The sequence below is a fragment of the Glandiceps talaboti genome, chromosome 13 (assembly GCF_964340395.1).
Source record: "Glandiceps talaboti chromosome 13, keGlaTala1.1, whole genome shotgun sequence".
Lineage (NCBI taxonomy): Eukaryota > Metazoa > Hemichordata > Enteropneusta > Spengelidae > Glandiceps > Glandiceps talaboti.
The window spans coordinates 5,896,972-5,919,840 of record NC_135561.1 but is presented as its reverse complement, the minus strand read 5'-3'; the positions used below and the strand labels follow the sequence as shown (position 1 = coordinate 5,919,840).

The 22,869-nt window shown below is 34.1% G+C and overlaps 1 protein-coding gene across 7 annotated transcripts in view; it reads left to right on the top strand.

The window, feature by feature from the left end:
- LOC144444141 (protein scribble homolog) overlaps nt 1-22,869 on the top strand; it is a 100,826-nt gene that overhangs the window by 33,738 nt on the left and 44,219 nt on the right. For all 7 annotated transcript variants that reach the window (XM_078133545.1, XM_078133543.1, XM_078133544.1 and 4 more), the window contains exons 3-4: nt 16,416-16,494; nt 22,728-22,817. In XM_078133545.1, coding sequence (XP_077989671.1) covers nt 16,416-16,494; nt 22,728-22,817 — 169 coding nt within the window. The remainder of the gene's footprint in view (nt 1-16,415; nt 16,495-22,727; nt 22,818-22,869) is intronic.

The window sequence follows — 22,869 nt, the reverse complement described above, 5'->3', positions numbered from 1 at the left end:
ATATATATTATACCATTGTTGGTGTCTCACATCATGGCATATATTATACCATTGTTGGTGTCTCACATCATGGCATATATTATACCATTGTTTGTGTCTCACATCATGGCATATATTATACCATTGTTTGTGTCTCACATCATGGCATATATATTATACCATTGTTGGTGTCTCACATCATGGCATATATTATACCATTGTTGGTGTCTCACATCATGACATATATTATACCATTGTTGGTGTCTCACATCATGACATATATTATACCATTGTTGGTGTCTCACATCATGGCATATATATTATACCATTGTTGGTGTCTCACATCATGGCATATATTATACCATTGTTTGTGTCTCACATCATGGCATATATTATACCATTTGTTTGTGTCTCACATCATGGCATATATTATACCATTGTTTGTGTCTCACATCATGGCATATATTATACCATTGTTTGTGTCTCACATCATGGCATATATTATACCATTGTTTGTGTCTCACATCATGGCACACATTGTCTATGTATAAGAAGACCTCACATGCTGCAAACATAGGGTGATATTGAATGTTATTAAAAACAAGGACTTGTGGCTAGTGTGGTGGCAGCAGGTGTTTTGGTAACTCACAGCTGGAGTTCCATACAGTCCAGACATACATCATGTATATTGGCACTCAACTCAACTCAAAATTTATCATGCTCAGCAAATTGATGGAAATTAAAACTGAAATTTTGGTCAATTATCCTTTGAAATAGCAGTTTTCAATTTGGGTATTAGCTTTTATTTATTAATAGTATTTTGAGGTTGACATGAAGGATTCTGCAGAACGTGTTCATTTGTAGTGTAATGTTCACAGTACAAATGTAGGACTCTAGGAGGGAAAAACAACTGTAAAGATAGAAGGGCAATTTAACATGTTGTTTGAATTGTGCGCTCATGGTAGTCTTGAATCATATTAATTATGTAGAAAATATTGGTTTCATAAAAAGTTATGAGTTGTGCGTCAAAAATGTTGACTTTAGTTAATTATCTGGAAGGGGCAAGGCTGGCTGGGGGTGTGTAATAAATACATGGCTGGTAGATATGTTCAAATGACATGATGCCTGAAACAGTAAAGTTAAAAATCTTGAAATTAACTGCCTCCCATGACTTCTGAATTGCTCCTGTGGAACAGATATTGAAATATTTGTTGTAAGTTTTCATCAAACGACCACACTGTTCAAAGTTTAAATTGATATACTGGTACTGGTTGACTAGACTACAACCTATGGTATGACTGGTATTCATGTGTTTGTGTGTGTTCATTCCTTTACTGTTAGGATGTTTCTAACGATGAACAAACAGAGTTGGAATTTTGGAAATGTTTATCAGAAAAAGGTGTAAAGTTTTGACTTAATCTATTGTCTTTTAATAGATTGTTTGGGATTAGGTGATGTAAGGTGTTAAAAGGTATGACTAAGTGATTGATAGTTTGAGACAAGTGTTCAGTGTATTCAATTTGTATCAAGTTAGGGAGTTCAAGTCAGATGTAAAGTTGACTATGGTTCTGGTTTGGCTCCCTAGTGTAAAGTTGATTAGTATCACTATTAAACCTATATGTAAATTTAAAAAGCAAATGTTTCTTTGTCGCCGCCGCCGCCACCACCACCACCACCACCACCACCACCACCACCACCACTACAGGGAGGGGGAGGAGCAACTCCTGTGGGCATCCTTGGTGGGGATATGTCACCTATTTGACAAGCCTCAGATCCTATTGTAGACCTTTGTTGCCCTAAAATCTATCCTCGATTTTAGACCATATAAAAATTGCTAGGACCTGTTTTGTGGTGAAAGAAAAAAGTTGTTATACACTTGTTTCATGAGACACTTGCCTTGGTGAGCCGAGCAAATAGTCATTCTAAACAGAGATACATGAAAGTATACCACCATTTGTGACAATTTTTGGACTTTATCAATTCTAACCACTCCGGGTCCCTTCCCGAATCCCAACCCAGTGTACAACCATTTAATTCCCCTAAATATATCTCAGCCACTCTAACCAAGCAACTCCACATAACAGTACATTAAGTGCCAAATCTGAACATTTCCAACATAGTAATAGTGTTCAACATCACTTTACTGAATGATGGATACATTAATATTTTGTGATACAGTAATTATCTGTCAACATAGTATTTAATCATCTGACATCATCCAAACAGTGAATCCAATAAAGTGACAGACTAATGGATATTTTAAATGCATATTCCAAGGGTTCTGTTTATTTTAATAAAACTATAGATAGCAATACAACATACATTTATACAAGGACAGTAGTGTGATTAGACTGACAAAATTTATTGTGCTGTACACGGACACTCCATGCATGCATCAGTAGTTATGGTTAACAGGAGTGTTGTAATATAGAAAAGAAATGTAGCTAATAAAATTAATAATACAACACATTTATACAAGGTCTGTGGTGTGATTAGACAGAGATTGTCATTGTGTACACATAGTGAATCATTACGGACAGTGTTCTTCCCAGGATAGATTGCAAGGTTGGCATCCAATTTGCATATTAATTTACATATGAATAACATGGTAATTTGCATATTTGTTTGCATAGTGATCAGCATATAATATGGATGTCTTCAACGCTGGAACAAACTCTGACATGTTTATTTTAACACATACACACATGTACATTGGGGATCAGCCATTTCTCTTCATGTGAAAGTATTATCATAATATTGTCATTTAAAGATTACTAAAGCTCAAGGATGGTAGAACACTTGAAGCACGGTAGAAACCTGTCAAGCATGGCAGCCTAGATGGCAAGGACGGTGTTTGCACCATGCTTTCTCTATAGTAGGGAGAACACTGACGGAGGAACAAGAACAAATCATTTAAGCTACAGTTTAAAGGGCCATGTTTCAATCCCGGGTCATAGCATTATCTTTTTACATGGGATCATTCTTTCATTCTGGGTCAACTCTTTCTATAATTCTGCCAAACAACAGTTTTTCACACCTAGACTTTAATCCTAATGGAATTTTAATATAAAATATTATATGACATGCACCCAAGTGATGTCTAGTTGCTGATTAGTTGGTGTTCAGTTAATATAATAATCAAATTATGTAATTCAAGCATTTTATATTTTGGAGGGTGCCAGCAAAAACTGAATTGTAAAATTGGTTTGTAGCAACTTCATATGAAAAGAGTTTATGTACCGTTATGATTGAAGACTGGTGTATTGTGTTACCATGGTAACAATGGAGAATGAACAACCATTAAAACTATATGGAATAATAGAAAGTGATTCTAGTTATATTTCATAGCATACAATAACTATACATAAATATCATGTCATTGCAAGTCAATACATGTACACTCAGAATTTTCTTTGATTTTAATTTACAACGGTTGGAATTTCAATCTTGTTCAATTTATATGCTACAAGGATATTATTACAAAAAGCACTAACATCTTACATGTAAAAGTGATTCAATAAGTGGGGGGTTTTTTTTGATTTTTTTTTTTTTTACAGAACTTATCTATTTATGTACATGTATGATATGAAAATAGTGTCATAACATAGACATTTATAGTAATACCCCCCTTTCCCCCCCCCCCCCCCCCAAAGTCTTTGGTAATCTTTGAAGACCAGCTTGATATCATTAAGATAATATGCTAAACCATTTCATTTTATGTAAAATGGGATATTTGTAAAATAACCACCAGACACAAAATGCTCCCTTTCCTAGTTTTTTACTATAATTAGTAAGTACAAAAGATGTAACCTTTGTACTGTTCTTTTTACTTTGCAATTTTTTTAAAAAGGTGCTACAATTACTAATACAGTCTTTGCGTCCTCTTTTGAAAAAAAATTTCTAAGGAAAAAAAAAATTCTAAGGAAAACACTTGAATATATGAATGTGTGAAAACCTGACAGGCAAGATAAATGAAATGATTTTGTTGAAATAAAAGTTAGTGTTTGAAATCCTAGCTTTGGTAGTTGTATCCAATTGATGACACTGGAATTGGATATGTTTATTTTAAAACTATAGGTGGCCACTCAGTGAAACCACTTGATCAAACCACTCAAGTGTCAAAATTGGCCAATTATCACCACCCTTGATGATTTTGTAGCTAATCTAATTAACTAATCTGTTATATCTTGTGTAATTAATACCACCACAATAATTGAATTAATTGGCTTAGCATTCAGAGACCTGACACCCCTTAGGGTCAAGTTTATAGTTTGACATGTGAAGGCAGTAAATCATGTATGTCTACTGTTTTCACTTGTGGTAAATTGATGAAGGTGACTGTCAGGGAGTAATTACTTATGGATGTCATATACTTTATACTTCACTCACTCTGAAAACCATCTATTTGACTTTTAGTTTTATGCCAGTAGTGGATGAAAGCTGCTGTAATGCCAACCAGGAGATATCCATAGATAAAATATATTTGACAATAAAGATCACATTTTCGTGTATTTTACTTAATTGTACAATATTAATTAGACGGTGTTCTCGCTGAACAAAGTTACAAGGATGCTGAGATCTCTTGTTGTATATTCTTGACACCCTTCATAAAGTAAAATTCTAATTCATTTGAAATGATATCAAACTAGCCTTCCCACCCCATATATATTATCCCCTGCTCTCCAACCAACAATTATGAAAGTGAGACTGGAGACTCAGAAACAACAGCTGAAAATTTGAATTTGTTCTCGAAGTCAATTTTAGAACCTTACCATTATGTGCAAGTCTTAGAAGTTAGTACTCTGTTGTATACCTTTAAGGATATCCAAGAGATTACTAAAGGTTACATTTATTGCACATGTAGATTTGCTTGCATTGTCCAGGAGTAATAAGATATAGCAAAATGAAATATTTAGATGAGGAAAAACATTGAAGCTTGCTCACTATTGAAAAGATCAATATATTTTTCATGTATTTAATCATTAGACATGTACTGTTATTAAATTTGTGATGTGCTAACTGATATGACTGGATATGCAATGTGTGTGGTTTTAGTCTCAAAAAGGTCAACACAAAGGATTGCCATTGGCAGAGAAAACTTGTATTATCGGTTAGTTCTGAAGGCAAATAGACCAGACTGTCATGAATAGTTGATAGTGTAATGTTCATATGGCCCAATAGTATCCTTGTATGAGCAAAAAAAGAAAAATGGTTCCAGTTACCCAACTCCACCTAGTTTTTCACTGCTGACCCTAAACTTTTTTTTACACGAGAAAATAAAATAAAATAAAGAAGTTTCGCGAGAAATAGTGGATGCGGAAAGTTAACTTTTTACAAATTATATTTTTGTTATTCGTTGCAAATTCAAAACAGTATATAGCCATCATGGCTAGAATATTTATCAAAAGTTGGAAAAATTGTCTTTTCGTTAAAATTTTCAGTACCACCATAAATATGTTCATAATATGTTGGGTGATGTTATTCTTCATGCTTGGACTGTACATTATAGTGAGATTTGATTCTGAGCGCATACACATATGACTTAAACTGTAAGGTACATATTTTGTAGGTCACTGCCATTGAGTTCAAGGTCATGGCTAGGGAGATATTCATGGTGCTGGCTCCATTAGTGTAGCGTGGGCAGGCTGTATATACTTGATTCTGTATATATGAATTAAATGTCGTATACAAGTAATTACATCATAGATTTCCTGCACTTTAGTGTTTAGACATTAGTCCATAGAATTAGAAGGGTCAATCCTGAAATGTCAGCTTTCCATCACTTATTGGACTGAATACTTTTAATCTTAACTAGTTTTGACTTAAGCTAATCTTCTTTGTAGGTCATTGTTATTAAGTTCAAGGTCATTACTATCTAACTGTAACAGTATAGATAATTCATCTTCTTCTTTTTTTAAGAATAGCCCCAGGCTACAGTGTGTAATGAGATTTGATTCAGCATCAGATTCAGCATCATCATCATAGCCTGACTAAGTCCTGGTTTCGATTACAAATTAGAGTTCAAACGTAGATGTGAAAAACAGATGTCTGGTAAAGCTGTAGAGAAATAGTGGTCTCCAACAAAAGAGTAATCCCTGTATAATCCTTGTCGCTCCTCAAGTAATGGAGATAACGCTAACGTTAGCTTAACCTGAGGATCAAATCCTGGGCCTTCAAACATTACATGTTACATGATTTTTGTAGGTCAATTGTCAGTGTACCCTCTAATGAGAGCTAAAGTTTGTTGTTGTGAGTCAAAATGATAAAAACTGGCATTTCTTGTGAGTCAACACGTAGCATAGGGAACACCAAATGTTGGTGCGTAACTAGAAATTGTGTGTGTCAGTGGCATGTCAAATTGACTTAGAGGGCACACTGGTCATTTTGCTCAAGGTTATTGCTAATAGAGGTTACAAAGGGTGATATATTTGATCTGTGTAAACTAGAGGTAATATGGAAACTTTCGTCATAGATCAGATAAGTATGCCGTATATGATGGTTAATGGATTCTGAGTCGCCTTTGGCAGAATTTTATCTACGAATACACCAATCTCATTGATTTCTCTACTTCAATATTTGATAGAGAACTTGTTTATGAACTGGGGACACAAAACCTTCCCAAAGATATGTTTCGTGTCAAAGATGAAGAAGAACTGGGAAATGAACATGCTAGTGTTGTCTCTGTTTTAACTCTAGAGGGCTCACTGTAAAAGGTCAACAGACAGAAAGGGGGGTCATGGTAACAAAAAAAATGGACATGGGTGAAAATATCAAGAAGAAAAAGTGTAGAATAAGTTATGTTTTGTATTTGAACCAGAATGAAATGAATTTGTTAGCTAAGAAGGTGTTTGTTTTTACTTTTATCAATTTGTGCTAAATTTTAACTCATAAACTATATTTTCTTGGATTCAAAGACCTCCTCAGTAGGGAAGGAAATATGGTGATATTTTGTGTGATTTCCTGATATTGATCCAGGAAGCCTTGAAAAAAAAGGCTACAGTAGTCTGAATGATTTGCTGCCAACTTGTCTCCAGAACAAAAACAATTTAATTTAATATCTACAGCGTAACCATGGTAATCATGATGTGAGGTAATCTAGACACCTGTCCTGACAAAAAGCAGATTTTCTCGATCTTTCGGAGAAGCACTTTTTGTGAAACATAAAAATATCAATATATTGGTCGTTATCTTTGTCAATATGGAAACCTACGTGTACGTGTACATCGAAGCCAACCAGACACGTTATGATATGTGAATCACGATATGGTATTTGTAGGTTTGTTGCTTTCAATTTTATCTTATGTTGAATAATTCAAGCAATGGTTTCCAATGTACAAGATAATACTACAGATTAAGAAGTGTGTGCTTGTCACATTAAAAATGAATGAACAGCTAAAAATAGTTGTTTGAATGATACATTGTAAATCTCATCTTTAAATCAGTGGAAATCATGATTTAAGTCATGAGGAACAGTGAATTCTGTTTCTCAAATTCAAGATTTCGTGTAATTTTTTTATTATTTATTCATGGTTCCATTGGTTGTCTGATTCTCGCACACCAGAGCTGTTATTTCTTCCACGACACTGCAAAATAACGAGCGCGTTTTGGACGGTGCCGTAAAAGAGGCCGTAGTTTACAACAATGGTTGTCTTTGAGATATAACAATTTACAATTTAGGCTAGTAAAATTTCATGAAAGTTTCATCTTGTGACGTGGATGTGGATGGAAATATTTGTGAAAATTCTGTCAATTTATATTCATCAGAGACTCTGCCAATGTTTGGGAACAAAAGGGGGGGGGGAATCTAGTAAAATGACAAATTTTCAAACATTTTGTCATTTCGGAGAGGAACAGGAAGAAATTATGTGTACATGTACATGTATGTAAATATACACAAACGGTTTTTCTAATGTGTAGGAACCCTGTAACAAATATGGGGGCCGGGGGATCTCGAAAATTACATACTTATATTTATAACTTGCACCATAGATGTAATTCTGGTCAGATTTCAAATACATGTCTCACCAGTGACAAACTTGTGCAAGCTGTGCAAAATATGGTATCAAATAAAGTGAAGTTGTCAGTTGAACAATTCGGATGCTAGTCCACGTAAATAAATGATACACAAGATGATGAGGCATGGCAAAGGACAGCTGAGGATAGACTATTGATTTCAGCATGTCTTTCAAACCTCAGGAGTCATCAGTGTAATGTTAATGATGTAGCCGTTTCAAACTTGAGTTGGTTTTATTTTTAGAAAAGTGAAGTCAGTGTTGATAATTTTGTACATCATCCCATATAAGTAGTCAAATCAAGAGCTCTCTTTATCATTCTGTCATCAAGAATCTCAGGACTCTGTGATATTTAAAATCATGGAGTTCTACACAAATTTTTAGTGAAGTCATTCTTGAAGAAATGTTGGCCAAGCTCTGACATAATTGCAACACAAGTAACTGTTGGCACATGCTACTCAAATTTGTATGCTGAAGAACATATCAAGTCTAAAAAAACATCTAATAAGTGGTGGAGCTTGGTGAGAAATAAGTTTTTAATAATCAGCCAAAGCATGACTTTCATAAAAGAATTGTATGCATTTTGAGAGAGTTTTGAAGTCAAAAGAGCGAGTCAAAATTAATATACGTTTGTAAAAAAATGAGTAAAAATGAGTAAAATTGAACAAACACATATGTAATTAGTCTCTATAAATTCAACAACCCAGGATAATAATATTGGTAATCAAGAGTTGATTATTTCATTAGTATTAACGACACGGTGTCGATTGTAAAATCCGCGAAGTGCGTTTCTAATATTGCAGCTACAGTAGCTAACAAGTTTACTGAATGCATTTACAAATCTATTTTGCAATGAGACACAATGCAGTCACTAAATAGCGACAGTCTATGGCAGTCATTGTTATGAGTACAATATTGACATCAAAGGAGAGCTCCAACATATGTTGGCATCTTTCACTCTCAGTTTATATTGATGTGTATTCCATTAAATATTGTAGTTAGGGTAAGTAATGTATCGGTATTTGTCGTTATCTGAACGGGACTAAAGAAATCTAATCTATTGGGTTTTTAAGGCATGAAAGGGGAATTTACTTGATAAGATCATCTAATGGATGAAAGTGTTTGGGCTTTGTTAGTTAATTCACTATAAATGTACTGTAATTTATTTGTAGTTTGTGAGTGATAGCTTCAACAGTTTTACATGTTCTGTGTACTTTTAAAGAATTAAGTTGATTAGTTTGTGAATGAATGTGTAAAATATGAGAGGGTGACTTTTATTTTTTTATGTTTCTCATCACTTATTCTAAAAAAAAATGAGGAAAGTGATAGCTAAGTTTTTATGTTTCTCATCACTTATTCTAAAAAAAAAAATGAGGAAAGTGATAGCTAAGTTTAAAAAAAAAATAGTAAAAATGAAAAAAATATGGTAATGTGTTTGAATATGTTGGTGACATTGTCAATTCTTGAGTATACTTTATGAATAACTGGATGCCATAGAAATAATAATTAGTCAGACAGAAACTTTGAATTATTTGTTTTATTAAAGGTCCCAGATTTCAGAGGTAACGATAATGGTAATTTTTGCCCTGATACGTGCTTGTGGGGGTCGCCATCACTGTGATGCTATAATCTTTCTGGTCCTGCCATAGAGGGCGTCATTTTTGAAATTGTTTTGTGGAAATTAAGAAATATAGAATTGTGTGAATTATGACGAGAAACATGACAAAAAGAGCCACTCTTAGCAATACAAGGAGGAAACTACTGTTTACGTCAGCAATGATGATATTTTGGAAACCGTTATTCATTTACTACTGTTGGATGATTAAAAAGAACACGATTGTATTACAAAGATTGCTGCAAGCAAAACAATAATATATGTATGTATAAATCTGTACTCCACCCACCAGTCTGAAATTTGTAATATTAATTAGTTGACCTCTGTGTATACGTTTGTTAGTAAACCTGTCGGCTTATTTGTTTCTGAGGAATCGGCCTTCAGATCAAATTGAATGTCTGTATTTTATTGATTTGTTCAGGATAAAAGGGGATTAGAAAGTGTGTAGTGAGATGAGTTGTATTTCTTACTCTAGGTTGTAAATTTATAAAACATATCACATGTAGTAGACACGTGCATGTATGCTGTAGTGAACATGTATGTATGCAGCTTGTCCGCAAAGCCCATTTATTTAGTGTGCTACTGATGTTCAGAAATTTCTTGTTGTCACATGGCAAAATTTGGTGTTCCTCTTAATTTTGATATTGTGAGGACCAGTGAGTCTCTAAAGCCAATTTGATACACTGATGCACACCAGTTTCTGATGACGCACCAACATTTGATCTGTACAGTACCATCCCTGACTGTGGCTGTGGTGAGCCAATTTGATGTACCACCAATTTACATAGCAGTTTTTTGTGACACACCAGAATGTTGTGTTCCCTGTACTACTGCTTGACTGTGTTGTGAGCCAATTTAACATGCCACCTACAATGTATGTACAGCTGTATCTTGTGACTCACCTTAATTTGGTATTCTCTTTATTGACTTGTGTGCTGACTTGCATGAAAATCCAGTTTGTATTACAACAAAATAATTTGTCTTTCATTAAATATCACACTGGTTTTATCAATGTCTGATGATAATTAAAGGGGAACACAACTCCAGGAAATGAAGTCATTTCCATAAACTATAGGTTCTGGAGAGTCGTTTCATGATTTCGCATCACCTACAATTACTTGTGATTTCAGAAAAACATCAAGTTGATCTTACGCCTTGTAAGAGATGTTTTACACTGAAATGTAGAGGTACTCCGGACTCAGGAATAGTCAGTGTGCAACTTGAATCATGAATGTATTATTTGCACGGTTTCTTGTACATTTGTATTCTGTGTGGGATTATGTAGTTAACTGGCGGTACATACATGTACATGTATACATGTAACTACATGTAGGAGTTTGCACTGTTCTGGTTTACAGTTAATATTACTTATTTACTTTTCCTATAGACATTTCCATGGTAACAAACATTACCATTATTTAAAAAAAAAACTATAAAAATGTGAATTTGTACATTTAAATAAAAAAAAAACTACATGAAAGAATGTTTTCTAAAGAGTCATTGATGTATAGCGTTTTTCTTTAAAACCCCTTCTTTCAGTTTCACCAGTCTAATTCCTTTTCTTCCATCACGTCCTCTCATTTCCTTGAGATTCGTGTTGAATCAGTACAGTGGTTATTGATGTTTTTTCGTCTCAGTCTATAAACTCTATTCAATACACATTTGTGTTTCCATCTTAGAATTCCCTAGTCATGGAGTTCATACATTTGTATCATTGTAAGTTTGTCATAAGTGAATCGGAGTCATTGAAGTGTGCTGTGATTGATGTGTGTTCTCACAGGTACATGTAGCTGTGGTTTTCCAAGTACTGGATCATTAGTGACAGTATGTTAAACGCCTCGCCAAATGCAATTTCAGGTCATGGACACACGCTATGATTGATTCTAGGCTACCTAGTATTGTAGGAAAATTTTGCAGTTTAAGTTATTTCCTGAATATCAGCACAGATTAGCTTGAAGTACATGCATGAAAGCCATTATCTCATAATTAATCAGGTATTAGTGGATTGATTAATCAAATATTGATCGATTGATTGATTGATTTGCTTAGAGGTAGTTAACTTAGTTTACTTCAACCAGCTATTGTAATTTATATATATAAAAATTGTCAATCGACAAATTTTTAGAGGAATTTTCTGGTTCTTAATAATTTTCTTTCTGCCCACTATTTCTCAACCCAAATATTCCTGTGATACTAAAAAGTGCAAAACAGTAATGAACACTTCAATTTATGAAAGTTAAAGGAAGTGTAACTCTCATTTATATGTTTGATAGTAGCATACTACATTTTGGACATCACAAAATATGGTACTAAGTAACTATAGATTGATTTTTTGGAGCATACACACAGACATCATGTACTGATACTTGTGTGTTCACATAGCATGAAATTCATATTGATTTGGTTCTAAAAATACGTAATTCCATCAACTTGTTTTATCAGAGGAATATTAATGTTTGAACCTACTCAGAAAGGTTTACCCCATGGAAAGAAAACATGAGAAATACATGAATATTTATGACCCAGTCAGCAGTTGCCTCAGGTTAATAGCTGCCTTTTACTAGCACTGCAGTGTCGCATAGCTGCATTTTATATTTACCCTGTAGAAGAAAATGCCTGGATTAAATGTATTATTTATTCTTGTGTACCTGGTGTGAATTGACTTCAAAAGTAGTCATGAATGTGACTTGAAATTAGAAGTTATGAATTCAAAGTGCAGTGTTCTCCCCAGGATAGACTACACTGATTAATTTACATAATAATTTACATATCAATAGTAATTTGAATATCAATTTACATAATGATAGAGCATATACATGTCTTCAACATTGAAATATACTGTGACATGTTTGTACATATATATATCACAAATACTCACATGGACGTTGTGATCAGCCATGCATTTCTCTTCATTTGAAAGTATTTTTTAAAATAAATATTGTCATTCAAAGATAAGTATAGTAGAGCACTTTTGAAGCCCGACAAAACGGTACGAAGCATGACAGCTTGAGTGGAAAGGGTGGTGTTAGCATTGTAATTTCACTCCAGTGGCGAATAGAATGCTGAAAATGATATTGATAATTATTAATAATAATACACATGTTGTTATGATCCACCAGGAAGTACTCTTAGTGCCGTATAAATTATTTATGTATGATATCTCCAATTGAAAGCATTACAGTATTTGCAGTTGTCCATAGTGAAAATTAAAGTCCAATATTTGAGTCCCAAGTTTCCACATTAGTACTATCTTATTGGAGCTGTATGATAACACAGGATCATTCTTTTATTCAGAACCAGCATTTTCTGTACAGCTTTGTTAGTAACCTATACTTTAATTCTAACCTGACTTAGACATGATTAATTTTGAGATGAAAACATTTCCTACTGTCTGCTTTACATGTAAGTGGAATACCGTTTACTTGCAATCAGTGAGCACTATTTACTGCGATAATGTTATCACTGATTTATCTGAACTCTGTGGTAAACTCTGCTGATTGAGGTGAGATTTTCCTGACATGGTCATTGGGTCACATTGGATATACTCCTGAAAAACACCCATAAGCAGTAGCTAAGGTCATTATAACTTCCTCTTCCAGTTACTTCCTCTGATCAGGTCAGTTCAGGTCATAGCAATGGCTTCACATGAAAAGAGATACACATGTATACACACATACACACACACACACACACACACACACACACACACACACACACACACACACACACACACACACACATACACACACACACACATACACACACATACATACATACATGTACATACATACATACATACATACATACATACATACATACATACATACATACTTACATACATACATACATACATACATACTTACATACATACATACATACATACATACATACATACATACATACATACAATTTACAAACATACATACACACACACACACACACTCATATTTATACATATCTTAAGATACCCATGCCAAATATGTTCTATCATATGCTGTTTTTTCCCACACTAAAAGAACATTTAGAATAAATATAATTATCAAATTTTGTAGATTCTGATATCTCTAGTTATTCATTGACTTGGTTTTGATCCATAACTATTATGAATTACACATTATAAATTAGTAATTTATATATATACATGTATTAATGCAATCTTAGATCATTAGCCATTGTACCCAAAATGTACGTGTTATTTCTGTATATTTTTCTTGATTTGTCTATTAAAGTGTGTGTTACCTTGAACCCCTGTCTATTCCATTTCTATGACTGGTAGCCTAGAAATAGTAGAATCAAGGCCAGTAATGTGAAACCATACATATCGTGTATACTGATTATAAAAGAGTATTTGCCTAAAGCTATCCATCCTGTCTTAATGTAAGACTGTTTAACCTTTTTAAACAGTTTGCTTCAAGCTTTTGAACCGTGTTTGATCAATATTGTATGTACATGTAGTATGTATGCTGACTGTGTAAGGCTCTAACTTTTCCTAACTATTGTATGCCATTAACCTGGAAATATAACATTGAGTTTGATTAAGTTTGTGCAGAAAAAGTCGCACAAACTATTACAGTGTTACAGCACGTATTTATTGGGTATTGCTTCATATGGAGTCTAGAGCCTTTTGGTTTGGTTCTTATACCATAGAGGATATCTAGATTTGGAAGCCAACAATAAGTCTGTGGTCTATTTTGTATGAAGATAATGTCTTAATTTCATTCATTCCTGTAAGACTATTTTGTAGAAATCCAACACTTAGATCACATCATTACAAAAGAGAGGTACTGAACTGTACACTTTGTCCAGGAATGTAGAGCTATCTAAAATCACTGATAACCATACACTGTCAGCAACAACATCCTTGTTCAAATATTAAAGAAGTGTACACTGAGTGTAGAGGTTTTTCCAGTGGGGATAATTTCTTTCACATTTGTGAAAGGTACTCGCAGCAATCTTCTAGAAACATACTTTTAAAACCATTACTTAAATTTAAAAGGGAATTATCGAATACCACTCCAGGAAATAAAATTTAGAAACATTTTCATAAACTATTTTACATCACCTTAGCTACCAATTATGTGCGATTTCAGAGAAACAGCAAGTCGATCATGTATCTTGATAGAGTGTCTTTGCTATGGGCTATTGCCTCATGGGAGTTACATTTTTGTAGTGTAGCTGCTAGACCTCAGGCTTTCTTCTCAACACTGTTTCTGAAGGTGGCACACATTTGAGGGCAAATGCCATTTGGGCTGTCGCCCTCACTAGCGACCTTTGGTTGTCTTGACAGTGAGCAGAAAAGCCTGAGGGGTCTCGCAGCAAGACTATATAGGAGTCAGCAGAAATAACGCAATCATTGTTGCACAATGAATATTCATGACTCCTGAGTGCTTATTCCTTTCAAGTTTGTGTAAATCATCTCTCGTGAACCCATAGTTTATAAAATTGCTTTCATTTCCTAGAATGGCACTCCCTTTTACATGTAATATCAGTAGAACATCAGCAGAGTCCCTGAGACAATTTTTAACACCGTCAAAGTATGCATGCATTGACTTTTATCTTTGTAGCCTCTATTAGTTTAATAGTGGTCTTTAATGTCAACATTTTTGCAAACTTTTTGAAAACAAATATTAATAAACTTAAGCATGGCCACTTTCAACTTTAGACCCTGATATGCAGCATAAAAATTGAAAAATATATATGCAGCATAAAAATTGAAAAAAAATCATAAATATTCTAAGGTTTAAGAAAAATATTGGTTGTTTGTGGTTTTAATCTCATAAATAAAAAATTGACTGTTTTCAAATTTTAGGTAAAAACATTAACACCGATCTAGATATTATAATAACATAATGCAAGTACACACAGCGATATTTGTATGAGTTGTGAGTAGATGTCTGGAGTTAATGTGGATATTTTATTGATTGTGTACAGATTCACTTTATTTCAAGTTTTTAAATTCAATAGACTGACATATAACGACATAAACAATGATGGATTAGAACTACTTAAAGGGACGGTCGCACAATATCGCACAAACTCAATAAATGAACTTTGTTCCTTTAGACCAAAACTCCCTCTCCCTCTTCCCGTAAACAGACGTTCTCCCTCTTCCCGTAAACAGACGTTCACAAATGAAACATTGACATGTTTATATATGATGTAAATCATGATGAAAATTGGAGAAGTCACACCACTATGATCGATGCAATGTAAAAACATGATGGCGCATTGTAAACACACTAAAATACTACTGTAAACCCAACATGGTACATCACATTAGAAGTAAATTTTTATCAACTTATCAATATCTCGGTAGTAAATACAGAAGCTGTTATCATTGAAGGCGTGGACGTTTTTGAAATTGGTTAGATGTGTGAGAATGAAGTTATACAGTCGCATTGATATTCTACACCTTTCTCCCCTAAATGTATGAATATTGAGTTTATAAATGTGACATTGTGTGATCGTCCATAACACACAGCATTCAAAAACAGATAGTGAATTGACAATTAGAAATTCCTGCGTACATTTATTTCTTAATGGGTTTAGAATTGAATACTTTTGATTCTAATTGGATGTGTTGTCAATTAATTTCATAATAATGGGATAATTACGGTGTTACCAGAATGGAGTCAAATATGCCATTTCAGATATATTTTATCCGTGACCTCACCAAAATGTCATGTGAATTGTCTTGTCAGCTGCTTTCATTATAAATCCATCAAATATTTGGTATCGTATACAAGACTAGTCTATCAATGTTTATGTAAATTATCATTGATCGGTGTTTTGTTTTCATCTTTTTACAGATATTTTGGAACTTCCCGAGAACATCAAGTTTTGTAAGAAGCTTCAAGTTTGTGACTTCAGTGGAAATCCTATATCAAAGTAAGTATTGTTAATTTACATGTATGTCCATGTCAGGAGTCATGTCAAGGGTCATGTCACAGTCAGAAGTCAGGGGGTCAGGTCTGTATCTTTTATGTCTCAAGTCAAAATTATGCCCCCCCCCCCAATAAACAGGACTCCAAATAATCCCCTCATAAAATGGAAAGTATACACTAAAAAGTCCCACATAAAAAAAGGAAAATATAATTCTAATACAATAATAGCCCCCCCCCCCCCCCCCCCCCCCCCCCCCCCATCCCCCATAAAATGTGGAAAAAGTGTGTGACATATTGTCTCATCTCCTTGGAACACATTAGTCATGAATAATAGAATAGCTATCTGTTCATGGTAATTTATATTTTCAGCACTGACTTCCATGTACATGTATCATGTGTATGATGTACATGTACATTGTCTGTAGTTTTTCAAGATGGCCCCCCATTAGTGGTGCGCCCCCTAGAGGCTGTAGATGTAAATATGACAAATGGCATTCTGTGTCAGGCATTGTGGTCATGTCTTGGTAAACCTATTACAAACACCACAATTATAATGATCTATCACATTACTACAAGGGTTTATTCTTCAAGTATTCTACTTTATCATATGGAATTTCAAATTAACAATGGGAGAAGCCACAAATTTCAGTTAAAGGATGTGTACTGAAATGATAAATGATATTGTAATCATTATTCTAGTCCTCACAAGAATGCCTTGTAATTATTAATACTAGTTGTAAAAAAGATGGACCCCATAGGATTCATTCATCAGATGGTTGATTATTAACGATCGTTCCCAAGGAGATGACAATCGTCCTGACAACAGGTTTTTGATATTCAACTGGTATTTTAATAACCGTGCCTTCAAGAATACAAATGTCTTTTAATCATCAACATTGTACACACACTTAGTTTAATGGAGTGATTGTTCTGATGATGGCACAAGCTGACTTGATAAATTTGTTATTCCTTGGAGGTTTACTCGAAAATACTAACATGAAATAATCAGTAATCTTTATCCAAGGATAAATGCTAATGTCAATGCATGCCTAAAGGTACATTGTATAAACACTGTCTTGTAGTGTTATAAGCACAGCTGATGACTTAAGGCAAAAAAAAAAAAAAATTCTTGGTCAGTGTGTATATTACTTAATTAAATACCCTCACGTTGGTCTTCTTTGTGTGTGTTTGTCCAGTCTGCAGATCCAGGGGAGGAAACACAAAAATAACCCTTGCTACTTCAGTGAAGACAACTAACTACATCATGAACAAGCTAATGATATCTGCCCCCATACATGTATACGCACTTGTTCTAAAGTATTAAATAAAAAGAACAGTAACTGCCATAAATAGTAGACTGAGTGACAGGTTTGTTGAGAATTAAAAAAAAAAAAAAAAAAAAAAAAAAAAAATTCATGTCGTTGCACCATTTTACACAAACTGTCCTGACCAGAAACAATTCCTTTTTTTGCCCTAATAGGAGTCTTATAGTTATACTTTAGTATACACGTGTGATAAATTATGACTCTTTGAATGGTTTGTATTGTGTACACTAAATATCAGGTTTTAGCTCTGACAATAGCCAATGATTGTTAGGTATGTTTCAATACTAAGTAAAATACTACAAGTACATTTTAACATGCAACAGAAGTTACCCCATTCCAAAATGTATAAACTCTTACTTTCAACATAGGCCATTGAGTATAGTATCCCCCTTCCCTCTGTAACATTTGTACATTTGTACATGTATATTACACAAATCTTGCGAGGATGGAGGTGGGGGGTGTACTATAAAGTCAAGCCAAGGCTAACTAATGTGGCCTTGTTATGTAAAGCCCAGTTGCATCTTCTCAAAAACATGGTCTTTCATAAAATTTTATGAAGACACTTTGATTGTAACTAGTGTTTTTTTAGAACTAAAGTTCACCATACGAGGGAGCTCTTCTGTTGTTTTATGCCATCAAGTGTTGCCACAGTACAATGGCTTAGGGAATAGAACTTTACATCTCATGTCAAGCCAGTGAAGATGCAATGTATATTACATGACTTAATTTCATGTTTTGAGAAAGTCTATTGCAATTTGTCAGGTGATATTCAATGTCATGTGACTTGTCAGCTGACATGAAAGGTCACATGAGGTGACATGACTGGTCAGCTGAATTTGGGGAAACACAAACTCTTTTATTTTATTTCAGGTACTATTCCGAGCGGGAATATATAAAAAATGTTTGAAATTGAAGCAGTAAAATAAAATCACTGAAAATTTTTTCTCAACATTGGTAACAAAAAGAATAATTGACAACATATTATTTGATTTATGTGGTAAAAGCTCTTAGATATTGCTTCTGTTTTGAAGTTTTTGTGATGTCAGAATAGTGTTACTTCATCTATTTCATGTACTTTTAGCTATGCTTTGCCTTGTCTGAAGAAAATTTTCTGGTTAATGCATCTAAGTGCACTACCGAACGGAAATGGTTATCACTACACGTACATTGATTATCAAAGACTATTGCTAAAATACAAAACTTTGTGATTTTAAATCCCCAAGTACACGTAATTGTACGTGTAAGTTCCCCAAATGAGACTAAGCAGCTAAAGTCTTCCTAATGGACTCACCTTATCTCGCAGACCATCGTAATCTTCAAGTGCTTTTATCTTCCTTGTACAAAGACTACATTTATGTGTCTTACAGCAACCATCTTCTTTGTGTCCATGTCAAGTACGTATCACTCAAAACAGATCAGACAAAGTGACTCCTATGAAAACCAAATATCACAAATTTCCACTATTTCAAGGTTTTACAAATTTCTGTGCTTTACAGTAAATCAGTCCTTTTAATATGTAGACACTTCCACTGCAGTGTTTTTCCTCAATTCAGGTAAACGTGGTAACATAAGGAGGGAGGGGAATCTAGTGAAATTTGCGTAAATTTTCATACCATGCCAAATTTAGTGAGAACCTTGTTAAAAAACTAAGGGGAATTCAGGTCAATTTTATGTACTTATCACCCATAAAACACTTGCTCCTTATTCAATTACATGTATTGCACGCAAGCCTCAATGTGTACAAGTCCAGAAAAGTTTTAATTTACCATTACGGGACACGTCTGGCTAATTGAATCATCCAAAATGCGTGCAAACCACCATTACTACTACTTCAGTTGTGGAAGTTGTTATTAAACTTCCACTATCTACTAAATCAATTATACATAGTGCATGCAGGCTACTGTGCCTACCAACAAGGCAAATTTGTTATCAGTACCTGGTACAACTAGAGAGGGCAGTAGACAAAGTTCATATGTCCACCATCACTATCCAAAAACCAATGAAGGGTGCCCTCAAGGCTTGAAATGCATTAATTAATGCTAGTCATTCCCATTTGTACAAGGCATTCAGTGAATCAAATTTCTTTGTGTTCACAATTGACTTGTCTCAAACTACAGTTACTAGTACATTTGAGGGTCTACCAATGAGAGTCGGACGTTACACCTGACATTTTCATAAAATTTTAACTAATAAATGGAATTTGTATACATGATGATATTCTGCCACAGCTATTCATGTTATCACATGTTTTATGACATTCTGTACAGTGTCTATGTGTTGTCTAAGTTGTGAATTTCAAAATCTTAAAAAAGATTTCCGCTTGTCAAATATCTGACTTTCTCATCAGTGTACTCTTACAAACACTATTGTAGGCAGGTCAGGCACTTTTTTGCACTTTTTTCAATGCACATATTGCTTATTAAATCTGCCATACTTAGATAGATCTCGGTGAAAGAAGGAAAATGACACTTGAATGACTAAAATCGGACAAGAACTGTTGAAGATACAGATTTTTAAAGTATTAAATTTTCCAATTTTTTTTCTGCCACCATTTTGAAATTTTGAAAATTTTTCAGTGCGTCTGACCTGCCTAGTTATTGAAACATGTATCTCAAAGTTACAAGATCAGAAAAACAATTTTGTATTCATATAAGTTTAACATTCTAGATGCGTACATGTGAAAAGCCTTAGTCCTTTTACTACTGTTGATCAGTTGAAAACATATTGAAAGGTTTGTGTTTGCAAAAGAAGCAGTACATGTAAGTAGTATACTCTGTGTCTCAGGGAAGATAATCTTAAGCTTTGACTGATAGCTCAAGAAAATGCCAACTTCATCCTCATTCAAAATTAAGAAGAAAAAGAGGGGTCACCATACAAATTATTGAAAATTGTGGTCAAAATAAAAAATTGCATCATTTACTATGGCAGTGTATCTTGCAGTCTATTGTATTGCAAGATAAAATTTGTATTCTGTGTGTACACTTGTAAGACTAATGGCATCTGTTATGGTGAAGATAGTTTATGTACTTAGAGTCTTAGAGTCTTTATATATATACAGAAGACGCTCATCGTATTGATCGCAGGTCAGAAATTGTCAAATTTGAAGCTATTAACTGTCAGCTATTACTAATGTATTGTTATATATAGCATACTGTAAATGTAAAGTACATGGAATTGGAAAGACTAACTTGGCTAAAAACATTGCTAAAGTGTCTGGAAATTGGAATTGGGTGTGGTCACCTGTTAGGACAGCCATACTTAATTCTGTGTTTCTTGTGACCTGACCAACCCTGTGTTTCTTCAATCTAGTGATACAATTAATAAAAAATGGATGTCCTTTACGATAGGATTGAAAAGAAACCACAACATCACTGATTGTAAAATGTCAACCCCACTCGGATTTACATTGTATCTGAGTGAAAAATGACCATTAATTGCTTAAATTTGGGACTTTTAATTAAATAAATGGTTCACAGTTTTTTTCTGACGTTAGTTGTCATTTCTAAGTCATTCAAAATGTTGAAATATGATTATGAAATGAAAATAACACCAACATGTACACATGCACATAAGATTCTCGTTTTTAGGACTGACTGACTGACCCATTATTGTGATAAGGTGTTACAATGAGAAACATGAAGTAAGGCCACCCTTGTTATCTGTTTTCCTTCCTCCTGTGTATTCCACTTGTATGGATTTTAAACTGTTCTTCTGTATGCCTGAATTATTATATTTACACGAAGTTGTCAAGTGACAAGTAATTCCTTTGGGTAGAATTGAATATGATTATGTTTCCATGGTTACATAGCTGATAGAGCTCTGTCATCGTAAAGATAGAGTGGCACGGTTGAGAAGAATTTACTAGAAAGTAGTCCCCGTCTTGATGTCCAGATATCAGTAACATCTACTTGGCTGTAGAAACATTAACTTAACAAACACCAAGTAGGAAGTGTTGCGTCAGAAAGTTAGCTATTCATATAGTGTAGCAAGATTAAAAGTACGGTTGTATTCAGAGACAGTACATAAAAAAGTTTACAGGATAAAGAGGTGATATACGTTAAAAGTGTAATGTCAGTGTGTTCATGGAGAGACGTGAGGGACAAAAGATGTCAGTCGCTTAGTTATTACCAGGGAGTAGAAGAGAGTCTAGTGGGAAAAGATGAAATCTCCCGAATGATTATGTCATGACAGTAGTGATTAGAGTAGATGGAGTCTTCTCAAATTTATGATGTTAATGTGTCGCCGATAATCCAAATTAAGCTACGTTTTTGTCTACTTTTATTGATCGTGGATAAAATATGGTTTAAATGGCATTGATGTCTGAAAGACTTTGTTTATGGTTACTATTGTAAGGGGACAATATGTTTGACAAGAATGTGAAATGAAATGAAAATGGGTGTCAACATCTGTGAATATTAGACATATTTCTTGATAACTTTCAAATTGCTGATAAAAGTTATTGATTTCTATAAATACAACATTTCAGCGACTGCGTCTGTCAGTCAAGCTTTTATGGACGTCATAAGAATATTCCCCAGATAAACAGATTGTTTGCCAATATCTTCCGGTGTTCTTGAAGATGGTTACACACTAACAAAGGCACTGAAATCACTTGTAATTTCGTAGATCCCACATGATATGAAGCTGATTTTTATGTCAAAATCATACAAAAACAGTCACCAGAGATTAGTTTATTCCAGAGTCTTGCCGATCTCACTATCACCGTAAGATTTTCCATGGCAAGACTCACGATCTCTTTAGCACAGAAATTTGTTCTGAATTTGAAATGACCACAAAAAAGCTGTGAATCCCATTGGAGCTAAAATATAAACTGATAATGAAATCATTGTCCCTACATGACATACAATAATACTACTTGTATGATAAACACTTGTATTGTATTCATTTACAGATTACCTGATGGTTTTACACAACTGAGAGAGCTGACACATCTTTGCTTGAATGATGTTTCCCTCACAAGGTTACCCCCAGATATAGGCAGGTAGGTGTACAATTTGATACCCACAAGGTTACCTCCAGATATTGGCAGGTAG